Source organism: Cervus canadensis, chromosome 10, assembly GCF_019320065.1.
Source record: "Cervus canadensis isolate Bull #8, Minnesota chromosome 10, ASM1932006v1, whole genome shotgun sequence".
NCBI lineage: Eukaryota > Metazoa > Chordata > Mammalia > Artiodactyla > Cervidae > Cervus > Cervus canadensis.
The window spans coordinates 32,070,353-32,084,641 of NC_057395.1; the positions used below are offsets into that span (position 1 = coordinate 32,070,353).

The following is a 14,289-nucleotide window of genomic DNA, read 5'->3' on the forward strand; positions in this document are numbered from 1 at the left end:
ACAAAAACACATTTGTGGCTAAGACCACACTGCCAGTTTTTACCCTCCGCTTTGAACAGCACCGGTGTCCAGTTTTTGTTCTGAAACTATTCTTAATTATTGATGAACTTATATGATCTCTGGTCTGGATTTAACACTTTTAATACTAAAAAAGGGATGAGTGCTCAGTCACCTATAGAAGCTAATACCATTAATACCATGTCAATTCATTTCACTCTGACCTTAGGTAGACCTTTTCCTATCAAATTGGGCGGTTAGATTTTTCTTGAAAACTAGCCAAAGGATTTATAAGCTTCTAGATAAAAGGATTCTAATGAAAACTGTTCTACTATCTCTGCTTAGACATCCTATTCTATCTTTCATGGCTTGCTTGAAACATCTCATCTGTTATTCATTAATTTTTATCCAATTTTTGTAGACCCACTAGAATGCAGGCTTTCTGTTGAGACCTGGTTCGAATCTGGGTTCTGTTCTTCATTACATGCAACTTTGGGCAATTCATTTAATTTCTTTAAGTCTCCGTTTCCTCATCTGTAATATAGGAGAAACACCTGACTCATAGGATTGACGGTTGCTGTAAAAATTAAATGAGATAACACACACAAACCACCCAGTGAAGGGTTTACAACACAGAGGGCAATCAATACATGTTAGTTAATAAAAATCTATTATAAATGTTTATCTTTAAATATTTACTTTTTTTGACTCAAAAAGTGAACTTACTAGACTACAGCTTGGCATATCTTTTAAATACCCGAGATCAATGGAAGGATAATCAATTTAGAATGTGAGAAAGTAAACACAGTATTCTAGCACAGTATCCTAGAGTATAAGCTGGGAATAAGTATCACTTGATAGAAAGTTTTAAACACTCAAATAAATGTGAGAAACACTGGGCTAGAAGGCTTCCTTACTGCAGAACTTCTCAGCACTTTAAATGCAGGCACCTGAAGGTCCCACAGAGGATATGATTCTTAGCAGTGACTACAGGACTCCCTTTAAAAGGCTCGTCTCAAAGGAACAGCACTCTCTGGAAGACACTTTGGGAAGCTGTTTTAATACAAACCTACACACTTACACATTTCCAGGAAGGGTTTTTTCCAAACAAGTCATTTCATTATCAATGAATCATAAACATCTATTTTAAAACAGAGAAATACATACAACTTGTAACACTTAATTACGCAGCATTTGTAGATTTCAGTTTTTCCCCCTTGATTTATGACTCAATAAAATAATGACATTCGCTATGATATTTATTACAAGAAGTTACTCTGTATATACTTAAACTGCAATGGCATAAAATGAATTTATTGCCCACAAGTAATCCTGAATGGGAAGTTCCTAAATCTGGAAACAAAGGGGAAAAAAAGGACTCCTTATTTTTTTATAAGCCTGTTACAGATCTTAACCCTTTCTTTTTTCTTGCTACAATTTTCTGCATTATTCTTCATCAAGTAAGGTGCATGGAAAATATGGACCTGGTAAAGTCGCTTTAAAACCTGGATTATAGTCATATTTTAATGTGAAAATACTGTGAATATATTCACATGGGAGGTATATCTAAAATAAAAGTTTAATCATCATTGCTAAAATTCTTAATTCTGTTATTTCTTAAACCCTGTGCATCATAGTTCTTGGACTCAAAGGAAAAAAATTGTAGTGAAATTCAAAGAAAGAATATTAAAAAAAAATCTGTAGTAAAAAAAAAAATAGCCTTTAGAAATTTGTTGAGACTGAAGCTATGTAAGAGTGACGTCAAAAGAGAAGGCATGTGAAAGCATTCATCATTTTGTGTATTTAAGCTTAGTTTATCCAGTTGGCATGGGTTATGATGCAAAATCCCACCATCCTGGGAATTTCCTGACAAATTGGTTTTAGTTGCCAGGTGCTAAGTTGCTGAGTGCTAATTGGTGGTGGGGGAGGGGGGCGGCTTTCCACTAGTTCTCTTTACAATTCAATTAGACAGAAATCAGTTGAGGGCATCTGGTTTTTTCTTACATTTGTTCCAGCCACCATAGGGTTCCCAAGGTCACACACCACCATTCGGGTGACATTGTCCACCTTGTACTCACAGCTCAGTGGGCGCAAAGCCTGCAACAAGTAAGAACACCAGTGTGGAGTCAGGGGGCAGAATAAACACACCCTGTCACAAAAGTAACGGGGCAGCCGGGAAGCTTCTCTTGATTTCAAACACCTGTGTGAGTGCCTGAGCCCAGAGATTCATGTGTGACCATCAGAGAAGTGTGTGAGAAAAGACCAAAGTTTAATTTTAAGAAGAAATGTGCTGGATGGGTAAACACATCTTTTGTGTTTCACTGAGGAAGAAAATGCTGTGCAGAATATTTATATGCACACTTTTGAAATGATTTGCACTACTGTTTAATGCGGGGCATGAATATTACAGATTATTAAACATGACTAAGCCAATTCTTCCAAAAACGAAATGACAGCAAGATATATAGGTTATCATATAACCCAATGACCATTTGCAAGAGAATTGCTTTGAACACACATTTCTCCCTACATTGGTTCCATGTTGAGATTACACACCCAATCTTAGTTCAATCTTATAAATACTTAAGATGACAAGAGAGCACATTTATGTTTACCCCCTGCTTTTCATCTTCCTTTGTGCCCCACATCCTATTCTGATTAGAATATATATAAAGTCAAGTTCAAAGAGATGCTTAGAATTATGTGCTGGAGAAGGTCTCAAGGTTACACTCAATGGAGGGGAAAGTAAAGGAGGTTTATCACTGGATTCCTATCCTCTGCTCATAGCTCCTCTTGTGTCTTCAGGCTACTCCCATTTGTCTGGAAGTCCACAGCTGGGTCTACACCCAGAGCTGCTTTCCATCTTTCAAAACCTAACGTCTCTATGGCCCTGCTCTTGCCTTGAGCAGCTAGACATGTTCATCCATTATTTCACTCTAACTTGTTAAGTGCCACTGATATATTACCTGTCAGCCTCATTGCCAAAGATAAGCTTGCAAAATGAGGACTTTGACAAAGGACCCCATGAAAGGACCATGGAAAAGGGATCAAATATGAGGAGCACTTATCCATCTGTCAGCTCTACTGAAATTTCATTTAAGAAAATCATGGGAATTTTCAAGTAGAAGTTTCAAAAACCATCCCCTTTCCATTCTTCCCACATCACTGAGAAAAACCAAGAACCAAAACAAAGAAAAGGCAAAAAAAATCTCAGACATCTAAGTCAAGATTTCCGTGGGTAAATCATACATTTTAAGAAAATAAGTTTAAGAGGGCAGAGGTTTTTGTATCTGTTCTATTCCCAGAGGCTAGAACAAGGTCTAGCACAAAGCAGTAGATGGTGTCTGGGGATACAGAGCGTAAGTAGCTCATAATCTCTCCTACGAGGAGCCTGAAATAAAATGGACAGACACATGTTGTTGTTCAGTTGCTAAGGGTCCGACTCTGTGACCCTATGGACTGTAGCCTGCCAGGCTCCTCTTTCCAGATTCTCCAGACAAGCATAATGGAGTGGGTCATCATTTACTTTTTCAGGGAATCTTCCCAACCAGGAATCGAACTTGTGTCTCCTACACTGGCAGGTGGATTCTTTACTGCTGTGTGCCAGGAAAGCCCCATGGACAAGCACATACTTAAGTATAAAACCCTTTTCCTGCCGCCAGCCATTGAAAGGTCTGTTCCAATTCATGAGAAAGAAGCAAAATGTCTGATGTCCAGAGGAAGCATTTAATATCTTGCTTTTTCCAAATAACCTGAGTGACATGTTAGTATCCTAAGGAAGTAAGAAACATATTTTTTAAAAGTTGGTAATATTTTTGCTTCTCAAATTTAGCTTTTGCATCTATTCAAGTTCTGAAGGATCCAAAACTAACCCTAATTGTAAGAGATTTTTTTTTTGTTGGAATTACTAACTCAATCCTGAAAACAGGAGGGAAAAAAAAACAAAGAGCCCAGCAAAAGCTTTCCAAAATACCACATGTCCCTTGAACATAATTCAAGGATTTGGTTTCTATAGTAAATATTTTTATCTTATCTGAAGGTTGAAAGTCATATGTACATTTTCCCCAACTTTCTAGAAATAGCTTTTTCATATCAATCAAAGATCTTTCTTCCTCCCCAGAATCCCACCCTTTTTCTTTTTTTAACCTTTATTTCCTCTCTCTGAGTGGGAGAAACAATGATTGTTTTTCTAGATATTTCTAGACTATTCTCCTCAGCTGTTCCTAGACTATCTTGTTCTCATCCATTTATAGCTCTTAGATCATTATTCATTCTCGGAAAATATTTACTGTGTACCTGCCACTTACCAGGCACTGATAAAAAAACAACAACAACAAAACAAAACCTTGTCTTCCTTAAACTTCCTATTATGAAAAGAATTGTAATAAGGAATCACAAGCAATCGTAGCAAGCAATGGAGACATACAGTTTGCTAAGTTTCATGATAGGAGAAATTCACAGTGATGGAGGAGCACATGCACATAGAAATAAGCCATCAGAACTGACTTACAAGACAGAAAGAGACTCACAGACTTGGAGAACAAGCTTATGGTTGCTGGAGGAAAGAAGCGGGGAAAAGATAGTTGGGGAGTTTGGGTTAGACATATACACACTGCTATATTTAAAATGGATAACCAACAAGGACCTACTGTATAGCACGCAGAACTCTGCTCAATGTCATGTGGCGACCTGGATGCGAAGGGAGTTTGGGGGAGAATAGGTACACGGGCTTCCCTGGTGGCTCAGCTGGTAAAGAATCCATCTGCAATGTGGGAGACCTGGGTTCAATCCCTGAGTTGGGAAGATCCCCTGGAGAGGAGAAAGGCTACCCACTCCAGTATTCTGGCCTGGAGAATTCCATGGACTGTATAGTCCATGGGGCTGCAAAGAGTCAGACAAGATTGAGCAACTTTCACTTTCAGATACACATACATGTATGGCTGGGTTCCTTCATGTTCCCCTGAAACTATCACAATATTGTCTGTTAATCGGCTATACTTCAATACAAAATAAAAAGATATTTAAAAAAAAGAAAAAGAAGTAAGCAGTCAAAGAAGACACCCTGGAGGAAGTGACATCTAAAGTTTGCAGGGGGCAGGGCAGCTCAGAGGTTAAGAGGACAGGCCTGACCTGCCAGCTCAGGTGTCAGTCTTGGTTCTGCTACATAATAGCTGCGTGACTTGGGGCATATTTCTGTTTCTTCTTATCTATGATAGCCTTGCTGTGTCTCTATCAGGCTGCTAGGAGGATTAAGTAAACTGAATACTTCCAAGAGCTCAGAGCAGAGCACAGCTCACAGCAATTGCTTCATGAATGTCAAAAGCCTCCATCACTATTAGACTGAGGCCTGAAGGGTGAGCAGTAAGAAGTAAGCTGGAAAAAGGGGACAGAGAGTGGAGTTACTGAGGGAGAAGGACATCTGAGCCCTCTGTGGTGGGAGGGTTCATGGGTAATACAGAAACTGAAAAGAAATGCCATCCCTCTAGGATTAGGGTGGGGGTAAAGGAAAGACTCAAAAACCTGTGATGCGGCTGAGGAGATTAGCGTGCATGTATATACATGACTCTTGGCAACCCCATAGACCATAGCTCTCCAGGCTCTTCTGTCCATGGGATTTTACAGGCAAGAATACTGGAGTGGGTTGCCTTTACCTCCTCCAGGGCATCTTCCTGACCCAGTCTCCTGTGTCTTTTGCATTGGCAGGCAGGTTCTTTATCATTGAGCAACCTGGGAAACCCAAGAGGAGATCAGCAGGAGTGTAATTAAGGGCCTCATAAGTCATCTTGGGATTTGCACTTTACCCTACAAGCAATGGGGAGCTAGAAAGGGTTTTTTGTGTGTTTTTTTTTTAATTGGGGTACAGTTGCTTTACAATGTTGTGTTAATTTCCCCTGTACACAGTGTGAATCAGCTGTATGTATACACACATCCCCTCCCTAATGGACCTCCCTCTCCCTCCCCTCCAGCCCACCCTCTAGGTCAGCACAGAGCACCCAGCTGAGCTCCCACCAGCTGTCTGTCTTACGCATGGTGGTGTATGTATGTCGGTGCTACTCTCCCAATTTGCCCCGCATGCTCCTTCCCTCCTGTGTCCACAAGTCCAGTCTCCACGTCTGTGTCTCTATTCCTGCCCCTGCAAATAGCTTCATCTGTGCCATTTTTCTGGATTCCACATATATGCTTTGAGTAAGAGAGTGACAGGGTCAGATTTGCATTTTAGAAAGAAGGCTTCCAGTGCAGGGAAGAGGCTGGGAGATGGGGAGATGACTTAGGAGACTGTTGTAGTCATCCCAGGAGAAGACTGGGTAGGTCTGGAGAAAAGCAGTGAGATGGAGAGAGGGTTCAGTTGGACAGGCGTACGCTGACTTAAGTTTTAGAAACTGAGCGGAGACTAGTGAGGTTCCCTGAGATAGGCTATGGAGAGGAGTGTGGAAAGATGAAGTCTAGTTCTTTTTGTATGTGTGTGTGTGTGTGAATAAACAAAACAAGATTTGTTCTTACAATGGAATATTACTCAGCAATATACAGGAATAACTACTGATGACTTAAACAGACTATGACATAGATGAACCTCAAAAACATTGTACTAAGCGAAAGCTAGACACAAATGACTGTTTATGGTATGACCCCATTAATATGAAGTGTACAGAAAAGGTAAATTTACACAGATGGAAGTGAATTAGTGGCTGCCTTGGCTGGATTTAGGGGTGGTGACTGACTGCAAATAAGCACATGGCAACTTTTTGAGGTGATGGAAATGTTCTAAGTCTGTATTGCTGTGATAGTTGCATTCCTCTATAAATCTACTAAAATAACTGAATTGTGTGTGTATTGAACTTATGTAATTACAATGGGTGGTTTTTACAGGATACACATTGAACCTCAGCAAAGCTGTTAAAGAAAAAGATCATAGGTTTAGGGACCAGAGTATTGGGATGCTTTAGAAACATTTTATTATTGGAGCTGGGGGGAAATTGAGGTACGTTAAAATCTGACAGCTATATTCAACTACATACCTGTGATGAACTGAATAATGGTCCCATGAAATCCAATTCTGGACACCCCGAGTGTGAAGTGGGTGGAGACAGAAGAGCGGAGTGTATATGAGGTCCCTTGAATAGACAGGTTCATAGAGACAGAATGTGGAATGCTGAGTCCTAGAGGCCAGGAAAGGGGTAAGAGGGAGCCCGTGTTTCCTGAGTACAGAGTTTCTGTCTGGGAAGATGAAAATGTTCTGGAGATGGTCAGTAGTGACACAGCAATGTCATTATACTTCATGTCACTGAACTGTACACTTCAAAAGGGTTAAAATGGTAACTTTTATGTTACATACATTTTACCACAATAATAAAAAGATAAAGCATATAGGCTTTTATTTCTGGAAACATTCAGAAGAAAGTCGCTGAAAAAAAGTATAAAGGCTGACTCCATTAAGATCTCTAGAGCAGGAGATGACCAGCATTTACATTTTCAAAAAAGATGTATGCTTTCCATTGTATATATGTACCACATCTTCTTTATCCATTCCTCTGTTATGGACATCTAGGTTGCTTCCATGTCCTGGCTATTGTAAATAGTGCCGCAATGAACATTAGGGTGCTATACCTTTTGTAATTATGGTTTTCTCAGGATAAATGCCCAGTGGTGGGATTGCTGGGTCATATGGTAGCTTCATTTTTAATTTTTTATCCCTATTTTTAGTTTTTATAATTAGGATTGATACATATACACTACCATGTGTAAAATAGGTAGCTATTGGGAATCTACCATATAGCACACAGAGCTCAGCTCAGTATTCTATGAAGACCTAGAGGGGTGGGATGGGGTGGTGAGAGGGAGGCTCCAGAGGAAAGGGACATATATACACATATAGCTGATTCACTTTGTTGTATAGCAGAAACTAACACAACATTGTAAAGCAATTATGCTCAAATAAAAAAATGATTTTAATCAAAGAACAACAAAACCGACAATCAGATAATCCCTCATATTTTTCCTCTTGAGAGAAAATTGCTTTAAAAAAGCCCCAAACTTGAACTGAGTATAAAGAAAAAGGGACACAAACCTCAAACTGCTTAAAAACAAAGAAGGAATTAGAATGTGGCTTAGTCATGTCAAATTCAAATTCTGCCCAAGGGAAATGGATGGAGGAAAACAGTTAAGGACTCATTGGAGATTATGGATAATGTCTGTTGTAATGTCTAAAGCCCCAAAGATAGAAACGATAAATGTTTCCTATGTTTTCCATGCAATAAAGTGGATAGTAAACTGAATGCTTTGCTAAAAGAAGAATATTTTGAATAGATGCTTTGTGTAACTAAGTCAGGGGTGGAGTGACAGAAAGGGCATTGAAATAAAAACATAAGAAGAGCCCTGGAACAGCTTTTAAAATAACACACTTGAGCTTCATTGTTTGCTTGTTTACATATTATTTGCTTGTAAGTGTTCCTAGATGATATGTTCCCTGGAAACAATAGAAATTTGTGATGACTTTAGGACTGTCGAATATACTTGATTATTGTTCCCCTGGGTTTATTTTTTTACTGAGAAGATAATTTAACCAAAACATTAATCATGAGACTAGAGGTGTGCACACAGAATTTTGTATTCCTCACATTTGTAAATGTCTTTCAAATACCCACATCGCAACCGTTGTTAGTATTTCTTTAAAGGAATTATATTTCATTAGATGATATAATCATTAGAATACGCATGTTCCCAAGATGGTGCAGTTTTTGGAAAGTAGCAGAATTTTAATAAACTTCAGTTAAACGAACCACGCCCATCAGCAAGAAGTTAAATACTACTCATTGTGCAGACTTCCATGAGAACTGCAGGCAAGACTATGCAAGTGTGAAACTTGGCCTCTGCCCTTAGATGTGAGTCTGTATGTCTCTGAAACCAAGGGACTCTCTCTGTTATCCTTTGGTGTGTTTATAATGATTTTCCACCAGAACCCAAAGATATTCTGCATGGGAAGGTTCATATTCTGATAAAGAAAGGAAATTCTATAAAGAGCGTCAGGGTCAGTTCAACAAATAGTGGCACTGCAGGGTTGGCAAATGACAAAAGCTTGGCTTTTTCTTGGTCCTGGTCCTGAAAAGGTAGACTAGGAAGAAAGAAAAGAAAAAATGAATGCATTTCGTTTCCAGTGCCTGTCTAGGCTCTTTTCAGTGCCCAGCTGGGATTGGCAGGACCTTCCTCCAAAAGCAGTAATGAAAACCAGACCTCCTGGGACCGGCTTGAAGCATAAAGGAACTTAAAGTTCAAGGCCAGAAAACAGCTGGGGTGGGTGGAAGTCAGCCTGGGGTAGGGGTGATGGATCACATTGATGGGCTGCCTCTTTCAGACAGTGGTCTTCCTCATTTCAGCTCCCACTCTTTGGTCACTTTATCTTTGCACTGTGGCCAAGAAAGATATGAATACTGCTTAAGACCATCACTTTTCCTGGGCCATTGCTATCGTGCTTAACAAAATGAGGTGCCATCTTGTTTCCTTTTACTAATGAAGAAACTCTCAGCTAAGATGACTTAACATGGATTTGACTTCAAAATACACCTAGCTCTTTCCTCCTCCAGATGACCTCCTGGCATTACCTTGTTGCTGCGTTCAATCCCAACATAATCGGCCTCTTCTGGAATGAGCACAAAGAGCTCGGCTTCGTAGGCACCTTCCCCTTCATTTCTCGCGTTGATTATGAGCATAAGGTGGTTTTCACCTCCAATGATGACCTGGGGCTTATCTCTAAAAAGGCAGTTTAAAAAGAATCATTACGTATGATATATCTCTGGATGCATGGATATTTTATTTAAGGACTTAGAGGAAGATGTGAACATGCAAGACTGAGAAAAAAACAAGATTCATTGTCTTGAGGGGGTGATCAGAAGAATTAAAACTGTCTGGACTGGAAGGGTAGGAAAACACCCCAGGGTAAATGATTAACCACCAGTTCTCCAAACTAGTGGTTACTGGTGCAGGGGGAAGGGCAATATTGAGGTCAGGAAGTGGGAGGCACAAACTACTGGCTATTAAGTTACACTCAAGGATTGTATTGTACAATGTGGGATATTGTACAAGATAGCCTGTATCTTGTAACAACTATAAATGGAAAGTAACCTTTAAAACCTGTATAATAAATAAACAACCAGTTCTCAAAAAAAAAAAAAAAATTAAACAAAACTATGACCTATAGCATTTGCTGGTTCCAGTGGTATAAATCCTCCCATTGTGATCAATTTTCAGCTACCCACATACTTAACAGTCTACCAGCAAAAACTGAAAATTATTCAGCTCACAAGCCAGAAGGAGGGAGCTTCAGCCCATCCCTGAAAACATCCCATAGGAGGAAGACGGACAGCAGGAAGAGAAGGAGAAAGATGATTTAGAAAGTAGGAGGAGGCACGGGTAACACTAAGTGGAAACTAAGAGGGAAGAGAGAGGCAGACAAAAGAAGGTCTCAAATAACTATTGGAAGATTTGGGGGTATTTTGAAGAAATTTAATTCCCTCCAAACTTCTAATCAAACCAGCATTTGGAAAAGTCTACTTTTGACCCTTAATCGAAGATATTGCTTTGGACACTCGCTGAATTATGAAATTTGGAAAAGGTCCCCATGAGCAGTTACCAAGAGGATTCCACACTGGCAGTGAGATAGTTCCTGGGGTGGGTCTGGGTTGAAGGAGGTGGGGAGGAGCACATTTTTACTGGGTGCTCTTTGATTCCTATTTGATTCTGTGACATCTTCAGCTTTACTTCACCCAGTGCCATTAACATTTTTTTCTCCAGCAAATCAAAACTGCTTTTGTTTTGACCGTCTTAAACATGCCTCTAAGTCACAGGGTGCTGCAGAAATGGGTTCGGCAAAGATGTGGATGGAACCGGCTTGTCTGAATCTTTCGTCCACAAGACAGAGGCAAATGAAGTTTCTTCCTATGCTTTTTCTGCCATAGGATATTTTACCCCTTAGACCTATTTCTTTCCCTAATACAATGCAGTCAGAACCAGTGTTGGACTGCTGTGTCTCCACGACAAGCCACTGAGAAGTCCTTTGATTCTTTTTTTTTTTTTTTTAATGAAATAGCTTGTAATTTATTCTTTAGACTATTCCAATAGTACATTTCTTGGATAAGAATGTTTTATTTAAACTTTTTGATACAGAGATTTTTCATGGTATCGTAACATAGAAAAAGATAAGATTCCATCTGATGACAAGCAGATATCTGTGACAAGCTAGTTTGCATACATACCCTGGGCATGGCTAAATAAGGTGAAAATTAAACAAGACTTTACAAAGGGTATAGTATTATAATGTCAGATTTCAGAAAGTACTACCTTGTCTATTCTAATTGCCATTCCTTTTTAATTATTAGAATGTATAACATTTAAATTTATTAAATTAAGATATTTTTACTGCAAGAAGTAATCACATTATCTGTAATGTGCCCCCTGAATGCTTCTATGTGCCCCCTGAATACTTCTAAGTGAAAATGTAGTTTCTATTTCTTTGCTGTTTAGTCCCTAAGTCATATCCAACTCTTTGTGATCCTGTGGACTGTGGCCCACCTGGTTCCTCTGTGGGATTTCCCAGGCAAGAATACTGGAGTGGGTTTCCATTTCCTTCTCCAGGGGCTCTTTCTGACCCAGGGATCTAACTCACATCTCCTGCATTGGCAGGCGGATTGTTTATCACTGAGCCACCAGGGAAGCTATAAACTTTTAATTAAATACTTTAAGAAGTCTTAAATGATGAATTATATGAATCAACTGGGGAAAATGCTAGAATTTTTGATAGTCAAGGTTTATTCACAATCGAAACAATTTCACTTCCTTATTAAAAAACATACTTTTGTGTGTGTGACATAAAAAACACTTTTTATTTTAAGACAATTATTGATTCACATGCACTTGTAAGAAATAACACTGAGATCCCATGTGCCCTTTCCTCAGTTGTCCCCAAAGGTAACATCTTGAAAACTATAATGAATCCTATTAACAGCATATGGCCATTTTTAAAAAATGCATTTATTTACTATTTACTTGGCTGTATTGGGTTGAGTGGTAGAGAGCAGGATTTTTCATCGCCACACAGGGACTTTCTCACTGTGGTGCCCGGGTTTAGTTGCTCCACAGCATGTGGGATCTTGGTTTCCCCACCAGGGATCGAACCCAGGTTCCCTGCACTGCAAGGAGGATTCTTAACTACTGGACCACCAGGGAAGTTCCAGGACACTGCCCTTTGATTCCTATTTGATTTGGGGACATCTTCAGCTTTACTTTAATTAAGTGACATTAACACTTTTTTCCCAGTAAATCAAAATTGCTTTTGTTTTGGCCTGCCAATTTAGGGAGGGCTTCCCTGGTGGCTCAGATGGTAAAGACTCTGCCTGTAATGCAGGAGACCCAGGTTCAGTCCCTGGGTGGGGAAGATCCCCTGGAGAAGGAAATGTCAACCCACTCCAGTATTCTTGCCTGGAGAATTCCATGGACAGAGGAGCCTGGCGGGCTACAGCCCATAGAGTCGGACAATGCGAGTGACTAACAATGCGTTCCCTGCATTGCAAGGTGGGTTCTTCACCCCTAGACCACCAGGGAAGTCCCAGGATACTCCCCTTTGATTCCTATTTGATTTGTGATATCTTCAGCTTTACTTCATCAAGTCACATTAACATTTTTTTTTCCAGTAAATCAAAATTACTTTTGTTTTGACCATTTTAAAGATGCCTCTGAGTCATGGGGAGCTGCAAAAACAGGTTCAGCAAAGGTATTGATGGAACCAGCCTGTCTGAATTCTTTTCCCACAAGACAGAGGCAAATAAATACAACCGGAACCACCCAGAGATGAGTTAACTTCGAACAAAAACATTTCCCCCTACTTTTGCTGAAAGATGAAACAGCCCAGGCAATGTCTCAGGGTGTGTCACTTGACACCAATGACAAAGAACTGACCCAAACCACAGGCTAGCCCAAAGGGTAGCTAAGCTCAAGAATTTCAGGCAGCACATTTTGGGTAGTAGTTGGAAGTGTATACTTTCTCCAGGGAAGCTTTAAATAAACACCTGTATTCCATTAGATAAAATGGACAAGTTTATTTATTTAAACTTACGGTCTAGCTGACAGCTTCAAGTCAGGAATGCACATGTTATCTTCTCCACAGTCGACCAGGATGTGAGCCTGAGTTGTGCAAACATGTATCAGAAAGAATCTGAGAAAACCCACATCCCATCCTTTTTCTTGAAAATTATGAATGATCCCACAAGTTAAACCAAAGCTTTCCTTGCACTGTGCATGAGTCCACCCGGCTAGAAAACTCTGTGTTTGGCAGTGACCTTCCCATATAGGTTTGTTTACTTAACAGCCCAATTCCAATTCAATCTGAAATGTCTGTAAAGAATGCTACTCTGGCAGTGTTTTGAGGATTAGAGGCTGTATTGCTTCTATTACAGTCACATTTTGAACAAATTAAATCTTGGTTGCACAAGGGGAAGGGCTTCCGAAAACACAGGGATACAGTGTTTCAAGAAACGTGTTCAGAAAATCTCCCAAATGTTACAAACATGTGTGCAGGAATGAAAACAAAATGGGACGGATTTTGTCTGAAGGTCATGGGAGCGGTGCCCAGGGCATGACTGAGATTATGCCATCCAAGATGGGCCAGGACCTACCTGTTCAGTAACAACGTTGTCCCTGTAGTAGTTCAATATTGGTTTCACCTCCAGACCTTCTTGAAAAGTGGATTCATCCAAACTGTAATTCATACTGATGTTGATTGGAGATAATTTGTCTCGGAATTCAGTCTCATCCTAGAGAAAATAATCACAAACTCAAGAAAAGCTCTGTAAAATGGCTACAAGATGTTAGCTGGTGAAAGGCAGGCAACATTTGATTTCGCACAATGAAAGTGAATGATGAAGTAATTACCACCCCACCAGGCTTAGGCACATACTGATGGATGTAGCACAGAAGAGCCAGCTTCATGAATCTATGTTCAGAGATGGAATCATTTAGAGCTGTGCCTTTGATGAAATACATGCTTCCAGTGGCAATCTTTAGGTTCTCCAGATCTTCAACAACTCACATGAATGGGTCAAATCACATAGTTAAAAGCTTATGTTCGTGCTCAGACACGTCTGACTCTTTGTGACCCCATGGACTGTAGTCTGCCAAGCTCCTCTGCCCATAGGACTTCCCAGCCAAGAATACTGGAGTGGGTTGCCATTTCCTTCTCCAGGGCATCTTCCCAACCCAAGGATGGAACCCGGGTTTCCTACATTGTAGGCGGACTCTTTACCACTG

General features: G+C 40.0%; 1 protein-coding gene across 2 annotated transcripts in view; it reads right to left on the minus strand.

The window, feature by feature from the left end:
• ITGA8 (integrin subunit alpha 8) overlaps positions 1-14,289 on the minus strand; it is a 184,875-nt gene that overhangs the window by 69,700 nt on the left and 100,886 nt on the right. For both annotated transcript variants that reach the window (XM_043478409.1, XM_043478410.1), the window contains exons 18-21: positions 13,659-13,796; positions 13,100-13,167; positions 9,594-9,741; positions 2,002-2,094 (exon numbers count right to left, since the gene is read on the minus strand). In XM_043478409.1, coding sequence (XP_043334344.1) covers positions 2,002-2,094; positions 9,594-9,741; positions 13,100-13,167; positions 13,659-13,796 — 447 coding nt within the window. The remainder of the gene's footprint in view (positions 1-2,001; positions 2,095-9,593; positions 9,742-13,099; positions 13,168-13,658; positions 13,797-14,289) is intronic.